The sequence below is a fragment of the Haemaphysalis longicornis genome, unplaced genomic scaffold, assembly GCF_048455015.1.
Source record: "Haemaphysalis longicornis isolate Haplotype H1 unplaced genomic scaffold, Haemaphysalis longicornis Haplotype H1 scaffold_179, whole genome shotgun sequence".
Lineage (NCBI taxonomy): Eukaryota > Metazoa > Arthropoda > Arachnida > Ixodida > Ixodidae > Haemaphysalis > Haemaphysalis longicornis.
Genome location: NW_027526281.1, coordinates 28566 through 49124, shown reverse-complemented (window position 1 = coordinate 49124; position 20559 = coordinate 28566). Strand labels below are relative to the sequence as shown.

The 20559-nt window shown below is 49.6% G+C and overlaps 1 protein-coding gene across 1 annotated transcript in view; it reads right to left on the bottom strand.

The window, feature by feature from the left end:
- LOC144166529 (uncharacterized) overlaps window positions 1-20559 on the bottom strand; it is a 65683-nt gene that overhangs the window by 22944 nt on the left and 22180 nt on the right. Inside the window, exons 6-7 of the mRNA XM_077696036.1 lie at window positions 13425-13481; window positions 4847-4946 (exon numbers count right to left, since the gene is read on the bottom strand). Of these exons, the coding sequence (XP_077552162.1) occupies window positions 4847-4946; window positions 13425-13481 (157 nt within the window). The remainder of the gene's footprint in view (window positions 1-4846; window positions 4947-13424; window positions 13482-20559) is intronic.

Below are 20559 nucleotides of genomic sequence, written 5' to 3'. Positions count from 1 at the left end.
CAAACAGACCAGGATACGCGGCGTGGCCAACTTCAAAGTTTCCCGCCTTTCAACAGCGAAGCTGTTTGGCAAATGCCGAGCGTGGGCACGCGAGAGCAGGCCTTGTGGCGACTGCCCGGCAGTTGAAAAACCCAAGAAAATGGACGACTGCCCAGCATCCCTGGCGCACGCTTGTCAAGCCCAGCATACTCACTAGGGGAGATGGCCAAGATTGCCACCCCCCCTCTCCCCAAAAAAGAGAAAAACTCAAGCATTCGATGTAATCGTGGCAACACTTGCTCGGAACAAGAACGACACGTCATAGTGTCCGCACCTCCAAGGCAACATCCAATAATTATCACTTCCAAGAAAATGAAGAGAGCTCACACTTATGGCAACAATGTAAAGGGCACTGCGGCAGCGAAGGAGAAGCAAATCGGTTGCGATTGTGGACTTAAACCATCATAATGGTTGGGAATGAAGGTTGCGTACTGCTTTGCTACCTTCCAAGTATTGCGGGTTAGTGTGAGCTTCTTTCATTTTTTTTACTTTGTACAGGATCAACAGCATGACAAGGTCTCTCAACTTCACAGCTTGGGTAATGCTGTCCGCCCATAATTCCATTAACCTTCAAGGAAAACCATGCACACGTGCGAGAATTAAAAAGTAGAGACATTTCGTACTTATAAATCCACGGACAGTCACCGCATCATCGATATTTGACCCATCTAGTGATCAGTGGTTCTGCCCAACCAAGATGATTGATTGTAGGGTTTAACGCGCTGACGCAACGCAGGCGATGAGGCGCGCCGTAGTGGAGGGCTCCGGATTAATTTTGACCACCTGGGGATCTTTAACGTGCGCCGAAATCTCGTACACATGGGCGTTTTTGCTTTTCGCCTCCATCAGAAAAGTGGCCGCCGCGGCCGGGAATCGAACCCGCGACCTCGTGCGCCCAACTAAGATGAGGGTAACCTGACTGGAGCAAGAGGGCAGCCACAAGACTCCAATGTCACAACCAGCGAGCGGAACCCCACCGTACTTGTTCCCACGAATTCATAACAGTATCATTGAATGCGCTCACCAACTGTTTTCTATGCCTGCATTCAGGACAGTTTGGTGCGGCTGTGAGAACGATACGGAATTACAGGAAATTGTCAAGTGGTAAGAAAAGAGGGGGGGGTTAAACTGTAAGAGGTTTGCAGCAAAGCCAATGAGCGATCCCATCAACCAAGAAACAGAATAACTAAATGTGAGCTATTCAGCGTCATTGGAGTTGACTTTACAGGACTTTCCAGTTGACTTTACAGGAGATAGCGCCAAGGAACACTACACTGTCATCTTTACCCGCACTGTCAAGTGAGCATTACACCTCAAGCTTGTTTGCAGTAATACTGCGCCAGACTTCCTGGATGCATTTCATTGTTTTATCGCAACAAGGAGAATTTGCAAGACAGTACGTACGGACAATAGCCTCAGTTTTAAAAGAGCTTCGAAAGACAAAAAAAAAAAAACATTTGGAACACTATAAAAGACGAGAAAGTGCTCGAATATATTAGAGAAAATTGAAGTTCCTAGAATATTTCTGAGAAAACCAAATAAACTACAAATTCAACTCCAAACAAGCCACCTGGTGGGTTAATACGGGGAAAGATTTTCGAGAACTGCGGAAGTTCTTGATATTCTTGATATATATAAGTTGAAGCCATTGTGAACTGTCTGCCGTTCACTGCCCTGGCAGCAATGTTAGAGGCACAACCCCTAGATCCGCCCATTTCTTAAATGGCTGAAAACCCGCCGCGGTGACTCAGTGGCTGAGGCGTTGCGCTGCTGAGCACGAGGTTGCGGGTTCGGTTCCCGGCCGCGGCGGCCGCTTTTCTGATGGAGGCGAAAAGCAAAAACGCCCGTGTGTATGAGATTTCGGCGCATGTTAAAGATCCCCAGGTGGTCAAAATTAATCCGAAGCCCTCCACTACGGCGCGCCTCATCGCCTGCGTTGCATCTGAGCGTTAAACCCTACAACCAATCAAATCAAATGGCCGAAGACTAATGTGTGCCCCTAAGGGGAGAATTTAAGAGATTTGGAACAAATCATCCAAGTAGGAATTTCAGGCACGATGGTGACGACGACAGGAATGACTAGATGCCTTTGAGCTCTATCCAGAATACATCCTGCCATGACTGGCTTCATTTTTTCTTTACGCAAACAGGAGAGACATTTTTTTACTTGAACTGGCTGCACTGGTGGTGCAAGCAGTGCAGCTTAAGTTCATTTTTTTTTTTTACTAATTGATATTCCCAGTAACACTTTGCACTGGTCTGCACGACACTGCACTAATCTGCACCAGTTAAGGTAAAAAAAATGCCCCTAGTCTGTAAAGTACACCACCGATCCCTACTCTTGTAGGAAGGAGACATGCTTGGTAAGGTCTTTACAGGGTAGAAAGACGCGGGTGGTATGCCTGGAAGGGTTCTATGTGGAGACGAGGAAACGTGGCCCAAGGAGGGTAGTTTTCGCGATTGGGGAAGCAACGCGGTAGGGCAGGTAATCTTCTACAGGAGTGTACGCCCCTGGTAAGATGTTCAGAAGGTGCTGAAGTTGGGCCTGTTTATGCATGTGAGTATGTTCCTCGATAGTGTTACCTATATATGCTGGTCTCGATAAAATGGGTAGCGGGTGTGTAGTGGGGCACACCAAGGGCTATGCAGTAAAGCTTACAGATAGCTGCCCCTAGTTTGGTTAGTTGGGTGGGCGTGGGATGCAGGTATGGCGGCATCTACAGTATGCAGGACATGGTAAAAGCATCTACAATGCAAAGGATGTGTTGCTCGTGCAAGCCACACTGGCGATTTGCAGGAGGTGAGTCACTTGCTCAATTTGTGTAATGAATGCATAACACAATGTGATAACATGAATGCATAACAGATTACCACTACACTTAGAAGGGCAGTGATAAGTAAGACCAATAATTTTAGTGGGTCCGTTTCGGGAATTGGGATATTATTGATAGAGATGTTGATGAGGTCATGGTCAGGGGTTCTGCCGTTCTTGCTAACGATAATGAAGGCCGATTTGCAAGGGGAGATAGAGACCTATGGAGCGAACATGACTGTTTATGACCCAGGGTTCGCACAGGTCCTTGAAAACCTTGAAAACCCTTGAATATAGAAGTGTCAATTTCAAGGCCTGGAAAGTCCTGGAATTTTTAAATGGTCCTTGAATACCCTTGATTTTTCCGTAGAGAATCAATGACCCGGCCTTTTCACAAGAATTTAAAGTGTTTGTCATGGATTTTAGGTGTTATCAAATATAAAGAAACATTGTAACAATCAAGGTTCAGTGTATTGCGTGAAATTACAAGTTTGGTGGATGTTCATTATTACAAGGCAACATTGGGAGCAGGCACTCGTCAATCCAATCCATATCATGATACAATCCAGTGAAAGCGAGCTTGTGATCTCTATCTTGCATCTTCCATCTAGTCGGTGCCTGATACGCTCCATCTACGTTTGCTTTTACGTGCAAATGGTGGACGTGCACATAGTTCACCCTGCCTTGAAGCAACACTTGCTCCAGCTGATACTCAATCAAACAGCCCCAGCAAAACACAAAGAAAAAAGAAAAACCTGTAAATACCAGCCATGAAATAAAAAAAATAAAGCTGGGGGAGCATTTACGAACCTGTTAGCACCAATCTAAATGTGCACTAAGTGCTTAGGTATTGTGCAATAAAAAACTTTTGCGTTGTGTTTGAAAGGTTATAAATAATCCCAGATAAAACATTAGATGGGAACCTTGAAAATGTGTTTTCTGGTCCTTGAAAGTTCTTGAAAATCCTTGAATTTTTGCTTTTGAAGCCTGTACGAACCCTGATGACCATACATGCTTATTGAAGAGCTTCTATGAGTTTGGCTGGGCTACTACGTGGGGACCAGAGTGAAATATCATCGGCATAGATGGAGCACGAGAGGTGGGGACAGGGACAAAGAGGGGGATCAGTTGGCCTAGTGCCAGGTTAAAAAGGGATGGAGAAAGGACTGAGCCCTGTGAGGTGCCAGGGGCTAAATAAAAAGGTAGAACTGATGATCCCGGGACGGTGGGCGGTTTGAGAGAAAGGATCTGATACAGTTGTACATTCAGCTCATGGTCGCATGTAATACTGAGTCAATGCTTTGTGAAGGTTGAGGGTGAGGAGGCTGTGAAGTTGGGAGGAGCTCAGGAATTTGCAAAGCTGTGTTGTTCTGAGGGAAGCCGGTTTGGGGCAGTGGAAGCACAGTGGTGTTCCATGCGCCCTTTGAGGCAGGTAAGCACTATGCATTCTAGGGGTTTGCCTATTCACGAGGTAAGAGGAATGCGTCCAAGATTGTCTTTAGTGCAGGTTTTTCGTGTTTTGGGATGAAAACAATGTCAGAATGTTTCAAGGACGAGGGGGTCAATCCAGTGTCCCAGACATGGTCGACAAGAGCTGGAAGAGACAGTTGAGAGACTGAGTTAGGGTTTATCAGGATCCTGCACGTGATTTTGTTCCGGCCAGAGGTAGTGTTGTGGTGCAGAGAATCAAATGCTCGTTGGAGCTCCTGAAAAGTGAAGGCGGTGTCTATGAGGGACGGGGGGAAAAATTGCTCTTAAAGCTTGCTTGGAGGGTGGTCTGCGCTACTGTGGAACTGTAAGCTGCAGATAGAGTCTGCAACACCGGTAGGAATTCCTGTGTGGCAAGTAAGAGCCTCGGAATCGGATTGAAAACTCGACGAGATGAAAATTCCGTGCCAAGCATGAGGACAAGGCACTTGACGACCACTGAAGTGCTGTCAGAAGACCAGGGTGACAGAGGTGGTGGCAAAGCCTGGTAAAGAGAGGTGCGCTCACCTGGGGGCAGCTCCAGCACTTGGGAAGTGAGGCTCAGGCAGTCCGAGCTCTTGTTGAGGCACGGGCTGGGGCAGCCCGACATGTTGCACAAAGGAGTCACCTGGGGTGGGGGGAGGAAGAGGGAGAGGGTGACCAGTTGTCCGAGTTGCTGCAGCACAGGGGCGTCACCTGGGGCAGCAGGAAAAGAGGTGAGGGGGGGGCGAGAGCTCATACTGCCCTCCGGTACCGGTAGCATTTCGGCTGGCGTACCCACAAAGTTTCCCGCCATTTTTTCGCGGGGCTACCATGGTTGCCAGACCAGGAATGCCCTTCCCGCTAAAAGAGCGGCTGCAGGCGGTCGCCAGTTTATGTGACACCGTCGCCTAATGTACCAAAGCTTTTTCTTTCTTTCTTTTTTTTTTCTCTTTTCGTTCGCTTTTCTTTCTTCATTCGGTAGATCAGGTGTCCGAATGACTGGGAACATTGCCTGTCACCGATCTCCACTCTCTTGGAACCAAGGCCGGATCTCGCTGAGTGGGAAGAGAGAACATCTGGGTGGGGGAGCGGGGCAGAACGTCTTGTAGTATCGAGAGCAAAAAAAAAAAGAGAAAAGAGAAAAACGGGGTTTTTTAGCTGGTAGCGCACTGCATATGCACAAAAATAATGGCGGCCCCAAGAAATTTGGAGTCCGTTTGTTGCAAAATATCCGCAATTTTTTTTTACATGCGCAAATAACAGATACTAAGTTTTTCGGTAGCGTGCGTGTGTTAGCGTTGTGCGCCAGCGAGTGTTTGCTCTTTCAGCACCCTGTTTTCTGTGAAGTGTAGGCGTTGTGGCTTTCCCCACGGCCTCCGCGATTGGCAGCAGCCGATCGTGGAGGCCCTGCTTCCCCCTCGGCAGTTCTAATGACTCGCGGAGATGGCACCCATTCTCCGACACTCCTCTCAAGCCACAGCACTGCTACAGACCGCACCCTGCCTTCGGTGTCGCCCTCCGTCACACTGCGCCCCCTTCATCACACCATGCTTCCCTCGTGCTTCCTTCTCGAAGAGGAAATGAGGCTGCAGGGCACGAGTTCTGCCTGTATAGCCTCGGCTGCAATTTTCAACTGAAACGGTGATAGGGTCCCCTGGCACCTGGAGAGCCACCAGTACAGGCACATAATGCCTCGTTTGAGTTTTTAGATGCGACTGCATCTCATTCACTCGCCTTGTCCCTGCATCCGGCGTCGGCATTGTTGTCGGCGTCCGCCCCTCCCCCATTCTCCTCGCCTCGTGAGCTGCGCTCTCCGCCACTCACCCCCTCTCCTCTCTGATAGCGAACACTCTCTCGCGAGGGGCACTGGATTGGATTGGATTAAAGTGGATTGTGTTGGATTGTGTTGTGTCATAGCCGCGGCAGACGCACTGGCGCCGGCGCGTCCCCTCACCGTTATGCGCGCTATAAAACACGGTGTCTGCGCCGCTCCGCTCCATCGTTCCAGCGCCGTTCCTCCGCTGCCCAACGCTGCAACGTGAACCCCCTATGTGTCGCATCTACACAGGGGTTCCCGCGAGGGGAGGTGGGAGTACTTCTTCCCTTATCGATGGCATGACTTTGACAAAGCTAGCACGTGATGGAGCATAACACACACACACATGACGCACTTTAATGTGCGAGTTATACGTTAACAGTAACATTAACACGCAACGCACGCACCCTACTGAAAAACAAATCCGATACATGCGCGCGACAAAAATTTTGGGGATATTCCGCGATGAACAGATTTCATTTCTTGGGGCTGTCAGAAAATGGTCACCAAATGGTTGGTTTCAGCGTTGAGAAACAAGCTACTCGGTACAGCCCGAGCCAGCGGCGCGAGAGCGCAGGGGTTTGTAAGCAGAGCGGACTGACAGATCCGTATTGGGGCCTTTACGGGCACCAATACGTTTGCAGTACCCGCAAATGTATGATGCGAGCTAATCAACACAGCCGCTGCTGGAACCGGCGTGCATGAATCTTTTGTAGCTTCGAATGTGATAAAAACAAAACAAACAAACAAAAAAACAATAAACACAGCGAATGCTGCGCACACGCAGGCCTCAAACGCGCGCGTATTACGCGCGGTGAGTCGGGCGGAGAGGAACCGGCGGCGCCGGGACAACAGAAATAAAGGGAGAGGGAGGGATGGCGGGAGGAAGGAGGCAGCGAACGAAGAGAGAAAAAAAAGATAGAAAACGTTTGGTACATTAGGCAAAGGTGTCACATAAACTGGCGACCACCTGCAACCGCTCTTTTAGCGGGTAGGGCATTCCTGGTCTGGCAACCATGGTAGCCCCGCGAAAAAATGGCGGGAAAATTTGCAGGTACGCCAGCCGAAATGCTACCCCGGTACCAACACGCAGCCACACTGCCTGCCGGCCTTCCCATCCACGAGTCCCCGTGACTGAGTGAGACCCACTGGCAGCCCCTCGTTTCACATCTGTACTCACCATGAGTGCCACCCTCCCCCAATCATAGGCCTTCCTTTCCGGCTCACTTTTAAAGGGACACTAAAAGCTAAATGAAAATTTGTTTCAACTGAAAGGTCACACGTTTCGCAACTCTTTCAGCTTTTGTGTCGCCAACCTCCCAAAAAATATGCACCCAGACCATCATGAGGGGAGGAAAAAAAGCCAGAGCAGCGGCCCTCGACAAGCGGTATTCTAAAGACTCCACAGCAGTGTACACTGTTGCCGCCCCATACCAGCCTTACCAAGGAGCAGCGGTTGCAGTGGTCACCTCAAGGGATCAACCACTCACCAGTCTCACAATCAAGACCAGTTCCATCCCGGAAGCGGAAGAAGTGGCGATTGCCTTGGCCATAACAGAACCAGAAATAGAACAGAAACCACCGCGATTACGATAATCACCGATTGTCAAGCGGCATGCAGAAGCTACGCGGCTGGTGCAGTTTCTTCAACAGCACTGCGACTCCTGAGCAAAACCCCTCCCTCTCGCACGGTCAGAATCGTCTGGACCCCTGCCCACTCCGATCTCCCGGGCAAAGACACAGCCCACACATTGGCCCGTGCTCTTACTAACCGGGCCCCAGAGAAGGAGCTCAGTCCAACGCCGATTGAGACTTTCCAGGAAATAACGCAATATTATAGATTAGGTAGAAGGACCTTGCCCCCACCCAACGCAGTTTGTCTAAAATGCAGGAAAACAAATTAAGACGAATTCAAACAAACACATTCCCAAATCCAGTACGACTAAATCACCCATTCCCCACACAATACTCCCCGGAGTGTGCGTTTTGCAGCAATTCAGGCACCCTCTACCACATCGCCTGGGAGTGCGACCGAAACCCCGACCTTCCTCCCATTCCCAACCCTTCCCGTGAGCAGTGGGAGAGCATGTTGTCCAGCTCAAGCCTCGACGACCAGATGATCTTGGTTGACCGAGTGGACAGAGCCAGGACTGCCCATGGACTTCCGGACTAGGAAGCCACCGCACAATTTATTTTGGCTCATTAAAGTTTCTTCTCTCAGAAGAACTGCGAGCTGGGCGTGTTGGTACATGTTCACGGTGGGAAAAGCGCTACAGTAACAAGGACAAGTGAGTACACGGGACAAAGCGCTCTTCTCTTTCTTCTCTCTCTCACTTTCTCTCAGCTTTTGTTCAGTGAGGAAGGTTGTGTTATTTGCTGAGAAATAAGCAAACAAAGCTAGCATTTCTCTTGCCCGCTTCCCTTTCATTTTTTTGTGACGTAGCCATTGCGTCACAAAATGGGAGTGAAGGCTCAATGCGGTCTAGAGCATAAATGCTGGCATCGGTAGCTTTTACGTCTCCAAGCCATGGCCGACTACGGCAACGTTTCTGTGGCCACAGAGGCTGGCTTGGACTTTTATGATTTTCCACCGACGGGATCAGAAATGGGTTTGGTTCCTCAAGCGGCTGGCGTGCCCGCCTACTCCGGCATCCCAGACCCCAGTGAGCCGCTCCGAGCATGGAGCCTGGAGGACTGCGACAAAGCCAATTTTGAAGTAACAAGCGCCATTTCGAATATCAAGTGCAGCGTCCCAGCTGGCGTCGTTCAGGAGGGTGCCCTCCCTTCACGTCGTCTGGCGATCACAGCCATCCCATATTCATTTGCTCTGCCGCGGCGCAAACCTAGTGTAAAATAAACACTCTTCACCGCATTCCAGCTGGCTCAAACATAACAACGGAGAGCGATGCACGCTTTACGGCAGCTTGAGGTGAATGGGCGGATCGGTCAGCTAGCCACTTGCAGTAGGTTCATTTCAGGGGCGATTATGTTCGAACCAGACACGCTTTAGGGATATCAATATTTTAAATAAAATGTTACTCATTCCCTACCCCTCCTAGCCCACGTGCGAAGAAAAGGAGATTGGAAGCTCAGGCGGCTCGCTTAACCACCTGCAGTTCATCTTGTTCCTTTTACTGCTTCTAATCAAGGGAGCTGCTTCCTGCAGCGTATATCGCTTGCAGAAGCTCGGGCGCTCACAGTCGTAGGCTATCGACTTCGCTAGTTGCGCACCAATGCTTTTCGAAAACAAAAATGAAAACATTAGAGCTGACTAAATAGCGAGGGAAACAGCCTGCCTTGCAGTGAACAAAAGCTGTAGTCTGTGTTTTTCAGGTACGATGAGCTCACGGAAAGCCTTGATTTACATTGATTCCGCGTGTCCAACCACTTAGAAACTGTTTATTTTAGAGGAAAACATGTATAGATGCTTCTCCAATGAGCTCTCGCCGTTCACCACTTTTGTGACGTCACCAACGGTAGTATCTAAAAGCGTACAGGCAGTCGTCCGCTGTTTTCTCGTTTCTTGCATTTTCTGCCCGAATGAACAACTGCTAGTTGTGAGGAAGTTGTATTTAGACTCTTGGTACTGCAATCTATTGATACAAGCCAACTTGTTCCCACCCTTTAGTGTCCCTTTAAGCATGCTGCCCACCAAGCTCAGGTTCCCAAACTGCCCCAGTTGTACGGCTTTTCCCAAGTGAGTAAGCTCCATTTAACTAAAAAGGAGAATACAAGGTAGGGGCAAGTCGAATCGAGAGCAAACTGAGTACCCTGGGAAGCACTACAAAACCCAGTGTGCGTCGCATCCAATTTGCTTTATATGTTGCCTTGGCGCCATGCCTCGGCAAAGGTAGCGCGGCTCACTCAAACTCACTCACAAATTTATTTTCGAATCACCCCTCACTCAAACTCAGACTCATTGCTGAGCAGCACATCTGCGCTCACTCAAACTCAAACTCACAGTGAGCGCAAAACTCAGAACTCACTCGGACTCAGTGCTCAAAATGTACTCAAACTTAAAATGTACTCAAAACTGAAAATGTACTCCAACTCAAATTGTACTCAAACTCAAAATGTACTCAAAACTCAAAATGTACTCAAACTAAAAATGCACTCAAACTCACAATGGAATCAGAACTCACTCGGTCTCAGGCGTACTCAAACTCAGTCGGGCTCAAACTCACTCAAGCTCAAACTCACCATGTCACACTAGCCTCACGCTCACTCAAACTCAAACTCACATGTGAGTTTGAGTCCATATGAGTCTGAGTGAGTGGACTCCTGAGTGAGTCCGCCGACCTCTGCTTGGCGCTGCTGCCAGATACAACGTGCGAGAAAGTGATGCCGGTGCCTGTCGAGCAACCCTTCCTCTCAATGCCCCGCGTTGCCTCGCCGATGGAGTACAATGGCAAAACAACCCAGCTGTGGGCGCAGATTGCCACAGTTCAAACGACCTTTGGATTGTTGCCTGTGTAATGCCCTTCACGGTGGGCCAACTGCATGAATGGCATCAACCAAGCAAACCTAGGGACAAGCAGCGCTGCATGCATCCACCAACCAAAGCAGTTCCCTAGCAAAGAGCCTCATGCTGGCATAGGGCTTCTTGGTGTTTTTTTTTTTTTTTTTTCACCCTTGCATAACATGAATGCATAAATGAATGCATAATATCAACGCACTGGCTGGCTGTCGCTAAAGGCTGGCCACTAAAATGCATGGCACATCACCATTGCAACGCTGCCCACCTGGCCAATCGTTCTTCCAATAGAGACAGCTCACAAAGCCACTACAGCTGTGGCGAAAGACCATTTACAATTGTTCCACTGAAAGGCACAGCCCTTGTGGTTCTGACATGACTATGTATTCCAGCAGCTTTTTTACAGGTCGGTATCCATGTATATTATACTGTCAGATCTTATTAGCTTGAACTCGAGGGGGGAAACTTGTTCCAATCCAACGAAGCTCATTGAACACACAAAGCGGAGATGGGGCCACAGCATCAGCATGAATCATGCATGTTCGACATCCACCTCAACGCAGCTGTACGGCTACAAAGGAAAGCTGCACAGCTTTCTCAGAAACTTCGCAGTTGAAGAAAAATTTGTCCTGGTCCAGGATTTGAACCCAGGACCACCGCGTAACTGGGGCATTGATTTGATTTGATTGATTGAAGGGTTTAACGCGCCGACGCAACGCAGGCGATGAGGCGCGCCGTAGTGGAGGGGTCCGGATTAATTTTGACCACCTGGGGATCTTTAACGTGCGCCGAAATCTCGCACACACGGGCGTTTTTGCTTTTCGCCTCCATCAGAAAAGCGGCTGCCGCGGCCAGGAATCGAACCCGCGACCTCGCGTAACTGGGGCAGTCACTCTACCAACTGAGCTAAACCAGAGGCTAGCCATTTGTAGCGTGAGGACGAATTGATCAACAACTCGAATTGATTCGAAGCGGTGGTCCCGGGTTCGAATCCTGGACCAGGACGAATTTTTCTTCAACTGCGAAGTTTCTGAGAAAGCTGTGCAGCTTTCCTTTGTAGCCGTACGGCTGCATTGAGGTGGATGCTGAACTTTCCTTCGCAGAAACTTACCCCACCTTGGGGATTTCCCCTAAACCTGGTCGATGTTTGAATTAGCCAATGAGGAACGGCCGTACAAGTTGACAGGGTTTCTTAACGCAGGGGTGGAACAGGGTACGTGGGTTTGAGAGCAGTCCTGGGAGCAGGCAAAATTGCCTTTTGTAGCAGGCTTGGAGCAGCCAGAAAGGCCGTTTGGCAGAGGGCTGCCACGACAGCCTCTGCCAGCCCCTTACAGCTAAGTTTAATTTATTTATCTCGGGGATCCTGGCGGAGAGAAAAGCCAATCTTCCGCTGAACATCAGGACCCTCCAGGAGAGGGCATTGCCTCCTCTGGGCCGGACCACCCAAAGAGACCATCATGTCCTTGTGGACTTTCGCAAAGCACCATGGGGATGCACAAAAGAATGTAGACGTCCTCGTTTCCTTCACTGCTTTTTCCATCCATGACAAGACCTTCAGTTACCCCTTCAGAATAAAGAATTCTTATAATAATAACAAGAATTATAACAACCATAATTATAATGATATAATAATAATAATCTACCAATCTACTATATTAGGCGTTCTACCGTACACTGGAACCTACTCCAAACCAGGAACGAAGTTGTTGTGCTATATCTGGAAATTTACAATATGCTGAGTTATCTAGCTTAGGTCCCACAGACACTGCATCGCTTTATCACCGTTCAAAGGGTAAACCTCAAGCGCAGAGTCAAAGGTGATTAGATAATAGGCCTCGCTTCCATGTCCGGTAGACAACAGTGTTAGGCAAACTGACAGTGGCATTCCGCAAAACTATAAGCGTTTGCTTGCATTTTTTTCTAACAAGCCACAGTTGGAGTGCGTGTGAAGCAGAACATAGCTTTGCCTTCACACGTCATGGGGTTGCCAGAGTCGATGAACAAACGCCGTATAGACCAGAGTCCCAGAGTTACTTGATATAGTAGTTGCGAAACTCCCCATAGGCCCTATGCATCAAAAAGTGATTCTGGTACGATTGGTTCACTGTTTAGGATTTTTTCTGTACAGTGGCGCCATCTGTTGGTGACAAAATAAACTACACAGGTGCCTCACCGCCCGACGACCTGGGAAAAAAATGGTAATTGGGAGCTGACATAAATTTGTTGTGCTGAAGGAGCCTAATTTGTTCAACCTGCAAGTGTTTACCATGCATTCAAAGCAACAGTAGTAAAAAAAAAACTGCGGCCATGTGGTCGGCGAGATGCATTCCTTATTGCGCAGTCGTCTACTGCGCATTATCTGCGGTCTTTTGGCGAGAAAAAACAGTGTTAAAAATTCGCTTCGACAGCTTTACCGAAACTTGGAAGGATTATTTAGAGCCACATGATCAGCTACTGGATTAGTTTTGACATACAGTGTGCTGTAGGCCGAGTGACAACTGCAAATTTCGTACTTCCCGTTGAACCTATGTCGTGCTGGAGTGCCCGCACAAGCTCCAATTGTTTGAGGCAGTTGTGCAAATGCAGAACGAATTGCAACATAAAAAAACCGAGTTAGGAAAGCAAAGAATAACTTTTTGAAAAAGCAATTCTTGAAAAATTTTGCAACTGCAAATGGCACTGTGGTCGACCGCTGTGCTGTCTTTCGTGCGGAGAGTTGTGCGGAAGGCAGACTAGCTAAATCTCTAGGGGCCATAGCTTTCCCTCATTCCCTTTCCAGAAGACTTGTCACACAGGCCCCAACATCGGCCAACCTGGGAAGCCCCGGCACTCACCCGGACACAGTAGTTTCCAGGGGACACGTCCTCGAAGCGCACGTCCGCAGAGTGCTCCTGCATCACAGGCACAGCAGTCATTGTGGTGCACACATTCAAGGCCGCTTCACGGCTGGCGGCCAGAGCCCTTTTGTGGGCCCTCAACAACTTCCTGCCCCCACCAGGCTGACTGACACACCAAGTGAACAAACCCCACAGTCAAGGGTGGATGCCACAAGAACCTGTCGCTTCAACAGGGCACTTCAAGGGACACTGAAGTGATATGTAAACATTGCGGGATTACGTGCGCAAATTGTAGTCCGGAGTCCCCAGGCCATGTTACGACCACTCTGGGCGCGTTTACGCGATTTAGTAGAAAAATTAATTCGAAAATGCTGTCCTCCTCTCTTTACGCTCGCCCATTTTCTGCGGCGTTCTCGTGTGACGTCGCGAGGAGCCGAGCTCGCAATTGGCTGTACTACTGCACGGCTCCCCGGCCTTCAGACAGAGTCAGTAGGCCCAGCGTTTCGTCCGCCGGCCGCCGACGGGTCGTCGCAATTCGTTCGCTCAGTTGAAACGAAGCCAGGACACGTTTGGGAATGGAAGAATGTGCCTTTCTTTACTTGGTTAGTTTGTACACTGTATCTAGCTCCAAGTCAAGGTCGCTTCACACAAGCGCTGCACAAGCGCACATGCGACGCTTCGCTGACTGGTACGCCAGTAGGAAAATATAAGGCCTTTTGAAGGCGGGAGAAGAGTCAGCGAAGTCAATATAGGTACTAAGGAAATAAAATCAACTGATATTTTTACCGTACAGCGTAAAAATAGGTTGCGGGAAGCACTTTTTTGCGCTGGGCGAACAAGCACAGCCGTCAGCAGCACGACTACGCATCTGCGAACGCTTTTCCGTCTACGAAATGCAATTGCTAGATGTGAGCTATTGTGGAAACTCGGGGGACGCTTATTGCACGAGCACAATACAACAAATAGTCACCTAAGTTGCTTGAAATGCCAAAACTAAATAAAAGTGTAAACTTGTTGTAATATATGTACTTGATATTACCAAGGCCGGCGGAGCCCGTCCCGTGGCCGAGTGGTCTGGGAGGCTAGGTATGTCACCGCAAGTGCTGTGCAAGTCACAAGTTCGAGTCCCCGCAGGTACTTGCTTTTTTTTTTTTTTTTTTTTTGTAAGTTAACTTTTTCGTTTTCTGCCGATGTTTTCTACATTGAGTTCACCTTTTTTTGGGCCGCAACGTTCATGGCTCCACAAACTAGTTCACAGAACGCGCGCAGGCTGGCACTGGCGCGCTAGCGAGTTCTCGTTGGCGTGCTGTTGCCATAAGCACCGACTGCTTGCGGGCAGTGGGCACAGGCCAGAATGAACAGTCCCTTGGCCTGGTGCGAACACGCTTTTTACGGTACAGGCATGAGTGAGGCAAGCTCCAAATATGGGGGAAAAGCGCATGACATTTGGGCGTCTGCGGGTATGCGGAGGGCGTCCATGCACCGCGTAGGCCTCGGCTAGTGAATGCTACGATTCCAAGCCGTCCTGGGAGGCTTATCTTTATGCATTTTTACAGCTGACAACATGGCAGAAGCGCGGTACGATGATTACTGAGTTATTGAGAATGCCCATCCAACAACGCCACCGGTTGTGTTTTACAGAACCGAAACCGAAACCGAAACTTGTTTGGTTACTCACCTTGGGCATCGTCCAATCACGGTGCCCGCTCCTCCTAACGTCACAGCTTTAGTTGGTGCGGCCGCCGCAAACCGCGCATGGTAGTTTTTCTTCTTTCGCGCTTTGTAAAATAATTACCGATTTGTCAATCGTAAAAACGATGAAAAGTGTGCTAATTTGAGCCAGTCTACACAGTGCAAGCAAAAACGGGAACTTGACAAATTCACTTCAGTGTCCCTTTAAGTAATCGCCTTCGTTATTTTTTGTGCTAGTAATGTGAACAGTAAACTTACGCTTAGCGGAAAACCATATTGCTCCGTTGTTGAATGTTGAGCTTGTTGCACGTTTCTTAAATTTCATTCTATTTCTAGCTGTTAAAAAAGGGACACGCAGACAAAACGGAAGTTTGGTTGATTTAAAAGATTGCCTCGTTAGACTAACACTGACACCACTTTGAACACAAACTGCGCTCAAATAAGCAACATAATAAGGGCAAAAAGAGAATGGCCATGAGTCCCATTAGCTCATTTCCCGCACTAGACTCTATGACGTATTATGGACAGCTGTGTTACTGGCTGAAGCCGGCAAAAGCAAACGCAAGTTAGGCGGGGCTTACAGGCTTGCAGAATTGGCACTTAAATTTAGTGCAAATTCTTTTGACAGTAGAAAGAATGGTGAGGTAAACAATGGAAGTTACAAACGCACACGTAAAAATAGAAGCAGCAGTGGGCACTGCGCACACTGTGCTTGTTATATCCGCGCAGCCGTCAGGCGCGTTGAGCTTGTGGGGATCGCGACTTTCACGCGAACCCCTTTTCTGGCTAGCTTCCCGTTGCGGCCGGCGTGCACACGCGCCTCGCTCACGCGACGGGAACCATACGGGAGGGCGCCAGCGACCGGACGGTTTGTTTCCGCCCTGGTGGAAGCGTTGACCCTTTTCTCCTCTGCCTTACCCGAGAACCAGTTCTTCCTCGATACTAGCGCCACCGTAAGGCGAAGTCTGGTGGGACGTAGCATGACGAGGGGACGCTCTCTTGTCTTGGGGATCCGGTAGCGCGCGGACGTTTCGGCGCGCGGGTCCTGACCTGGGGAACGCGCCACAAAGGACGCGTTCGGACGAGCTGGGAGACTGCACCCGCGCTCGCACGAGCAGCGCTCCGCTGCTCCGGTATGCAATCGGTGAGTCGAACCATCTCGATCTCTAGCGTTGTTTAATGCCTCGCTCCCAATGTTACCGTTATGGCCTACGATTAGTCTGTATGCAGTGTATTTGATTTGCACTTTGCAATAAATGCTGCCATTGATGTTTTGCCCTCGCCGCCTCCTGCCTTTGTCTGTCTCCGCAAACAACGGACCCGTCCGCAGCCGGCGCTCGCAAGGCATGTTTGCTGAGCGCGGATGGCTGCGGTGTGGGAAATAACTAGTGTGTGAAATGTAGAATCCCACGTTTGGCGCCCCAACGTGAGGCCTTGTTTGCGGAGACGAGCAGGAGGCACGGCAGCATCTTTTGTTCTGGCGTCGGACGATCCGAGCACAGACAACAGACTTCAGGCCTAACTGATTGGAGCGAGTTATTAGCAGAGGCCAACTTTCCTGAGAGTGAGGCGAATTATTTATTGCTGCGGCGTTTTTAATTTGTTAAGCGCCGAGTTTGCAGCAATCGTGTATATGGCAGGACATCGCTGCCAGTTAACACGTGGTCTCCGACTTTTTGTCGGGACGTTGTTGTTTATGGAAACAAGGGTTTCCGAGTTTGCATCCACGCGAGGCCGGGAGCCCGCGCCGTTGTGTCAGCCCGAAGTGAGTGTGTACGGAAGCTGCAATTTGGGTCCGAGTTTTTCTTTGTGTTTTGTCGACTCCGGGAGTCGAGGCTCTGGGAGCCGTGTGGCCGGGCCACGTGTGCCGCAAAAGGCTAGCTGGTATTGCAGCCTGGCACGGGCGCTCCGATACCGCTGAATGCGGTAGGCGCCGTTCGCTCATAAGCTGCTCGTGTTGCAGCGAGCGAGTAGGACCCTAAAAAAGCAGATGTCTCCTCACGGCTGCACGTACGGGCACGTTCAGGGTTTCTTTCGTTTGGTCTGTTTTATTTTGTTGTGTTTTTGGATGCGGGTGGTTTGCCGAAGTGAGTGACCCGAAGGCTTTCACAGCCGGTCCTCCCGGAGAAGGCACGACCTTGGGAACAATGCGAGGGCGCATGGAGCGCTCCCCCTCTTTTGTTGATCGCCTCGCGCGAGAGAAAGGAATCTCTCCCGCCTCAGGAAAGACTTGCTTTGACCCCTGGCTGCTTGAAAAACTGCTTTCCGCAGCATAGTTGTTTTTGTTGTCGCGCCACGCGGGCGACGGGACTGAAGGGGGGCCTCATCCCTCTTCCACTGACGGGGAGAATTACGCGAGGCAAACTTTGCGCCCGCTGATTGTAAAGTCGCAGGAGCCCTCTTGTTCGGCTCGAGAGACCAAGCTCTGTTCACGTAAACTCAGCGCCAGTGTGGTGAAACGTATTTCAGCATTTTTACGCAAGCGGTGTTCATGTGTGTGAACATAGGGCTGTCGTTGGGAGCAAATACTGTTTCCGCGTTCATGTGTATGAATGAAGTGTTACTGATGCGAGCAAATACTGCTTTCGCATTTGTGTGGTTAAGCATCGCGCCGGGCGGTCGATGCGACCGTGTGTGTTCTTTGTGCCCTGTACCGTATAGGGTTAGAATAGGTTCTAGCTCTGTGGACATTTCCAGAGCGGTTGCATTGCTGAGAAACTTAGCAGCTGAACCATCGGATTGTGTCACGTTATCGATGCAATCGAGTTCGTATTTTCCCTACCCTGCACGCTGCAGGGTTAGGACAATTTGGCGTGCTTTGTTGACGCTAACAAGCTGGTAATTATGCCGAAGCCTTGGCAGTTGTGATATTCGACATCGAACCACATGATCGATGGGATCAAAGGGCTACTGCAGCCTGTTTTTTCCAACCCTATACATTGTAGGGTTTGGACTATTTATTGGGCTTTGTTGACATTAACAGAGCGATGGCAATGCTGACAACTCGGCAGTTGTCGTTAGGATCGCGCCACAATGGCGGTGCGATCGGAGAGCTATTTTTTCTGCCGTACACTGAAGGTGCGGGGAGTTTCTTTGTGCAGCTAAGCCACCCCGGCTTGGACCACATGACGGAGCGTGTTTATGCTGCTGTCTACTGTTCCGGGCGAGCTGCCGAGCCTGCTGAAGGGGTGCGGTGCGGCATGCCGTCACCAGCCTGGCTGAGAGAGTCGGCAGTCTGGTCGCTCGGCGGCCACGGGCCATCACGGATGTGCTGCCACTTTAGCAACGCTTGCTTGGGTTGGATGGTGCGATTCTTCCCGGAGCTACCCGCCTGCAGACATCAGCGGGCGACGACCGGGCCTGCTGGTACACTACCAGCGGTGGCATTGGACGAGTGGAAGCCGGCGTAGGCAACACGATGCAGTGACTAACGATTTAATCGACGAACGAACTTTTCGTCGCCTCTAGTCCTGTAGTCAGCTCTCACCGGCGTACGCAAGGAATTTAGGAGGGAGGGATGTGGGGATCGCGACTTTCACGCGAACCCCTTTTCTGGCTAGCTTCCCGTTGCGGCCGGCGTGCACACGCGCCTCGCTCACGCGACGGGAACCATACGGGAGGGCGCCAGCGACCGGACGGTTTGTTTCCGCCCTGGTGGAAGCGTTGACCCTTTTCTCCTCTGCCTTACCCGAGAACCAGTTCTTCCTCGATACTAGCGCCACCGTAAGGCGAAGTCTGGTGGGACGTAGCATGACGAGGGGACGCTCTCTTGTCTTGGGGATCCGGTAGCGCGCGGACGTTTCGGCGCGCGGGTCCTGACCTGGGGAACGCGCCACAAAGGACGCGTTCGGACGAGCTGGGAGACTGCACCCGCGCTCGCACGAGCAGCGCTCCGCTGCTCCGGTATGCAATCGGTGAGTCGAACCATCTCGATCTCTAGCGTTGTTTAATGCCTCGCTCCCAATGTTACCGTTATGGCCTACGATTAGTCTGTATGCAGTGTATTTGATTTGCACTTTGCAATAAATGCTGCCATTGATGTTTTGCCCTCGCCGCCTCCTGCCTTTGTCTGTCTCCGCAAACAACGGACCCGTCCGCAGCCGGCGCTCGCAAGGCATGTTTGCTGAGCGCGGATGGCTGCGGTGTGGGAAATAACTAGTGTGTGAAATGTAGAATCCCACAAGCTTACACTGGCCAACTGGCATAAGTGACATTGTCTTCTGTGACTCTGTTTGTCGAGCACACCCACTGTTTCACAAAATGAGTGCCATCAACCATAACAAACATTATCCCGGTACAAATCCGGTGAAAAACAAAGGAAGTGCGGACAGCGGTCTTGGGCAGTATTGTGGCGCCATCTGGGAGGACGAACGATAAGCAAGTAAAAAAAAAAAGAGAACATGTTTGGCTGTTTGCTGCAGCCCTAGTCTCCGTACCAGCAATTGCTTCAAGTATCTGCTCTGGATACGTCATCGCAGATTTCATGAAACACATGATTTACTGGAGATCTAAGATTTTGCCTTAAATTGTTTAATTTCTCAGAGAGTACAGCATCGTTTGCTGCTGGACAAGCGCTGGGGGCACTAAAAAACATAAAATCTTTTGAACAAAACCAACTTGTATTTTGCCTGCATGGCCCCTTAACTCTTTCGCTACCGCCGGAAAATTGACTAATTTTAGGGGTCCAAGAAAATATTTTTTTTCCTGCTAAAAAATTGGTTAGGCACTAATTGCAGGAACACAAAATGCAGATTATTTAATGGCATTTCCAATAACACCGATTTTTTAAAGGTTTTTATACATCATAGTTGCGAAAAAAAATATCAAAACCAAAATTTTTGTCACGTCGAAAAAAATGATAAAAAAGGAGTTGTGTATATCAAACCACCGGTAGTAGAAAAAAATTAGAATATACATTTTGTAGGGAAACATTTCAAAAACACGCCCTAGAAAAAATGTCGACTTGCGCCGAACAGTTTGTCAGATATAAAAAAAAAATGTTAGCATGCACGGTGATCGTGTCATGCGGTGAAGCCCAACCTCCAATTCGAAATGTGCAATTTCGGGTGGTTTCCTGGAATAAATCTGGCGGTTTGTCATTATCAGAGGCACCAATTTGCCCCCACATAACGTAAAAACATCATGTCAATGGCTGACTTTCCATTTACAGCGAGCACAATATTTGGGACAAGCACGCGATGTGGAAAAAAACATGCATGAAGTTGAAAACGGAACGCCGTGGTTGATGCTTGTTGTCGTTCACGGTCAGTTAACTCTCAAAACATAAAGCTGAGCTTTATTATCATCTTCTTACTCGCAATTGCAGCCTTGCTTGCAAAAATGAGGTACGATGAGCTAGAATCGTGCCCTGCGATCTTTGGCCGAGTAGCAGTTGCGCGATGAAAAAGATCAGCACAACGAGCCTCCTCTATTGCAGCGC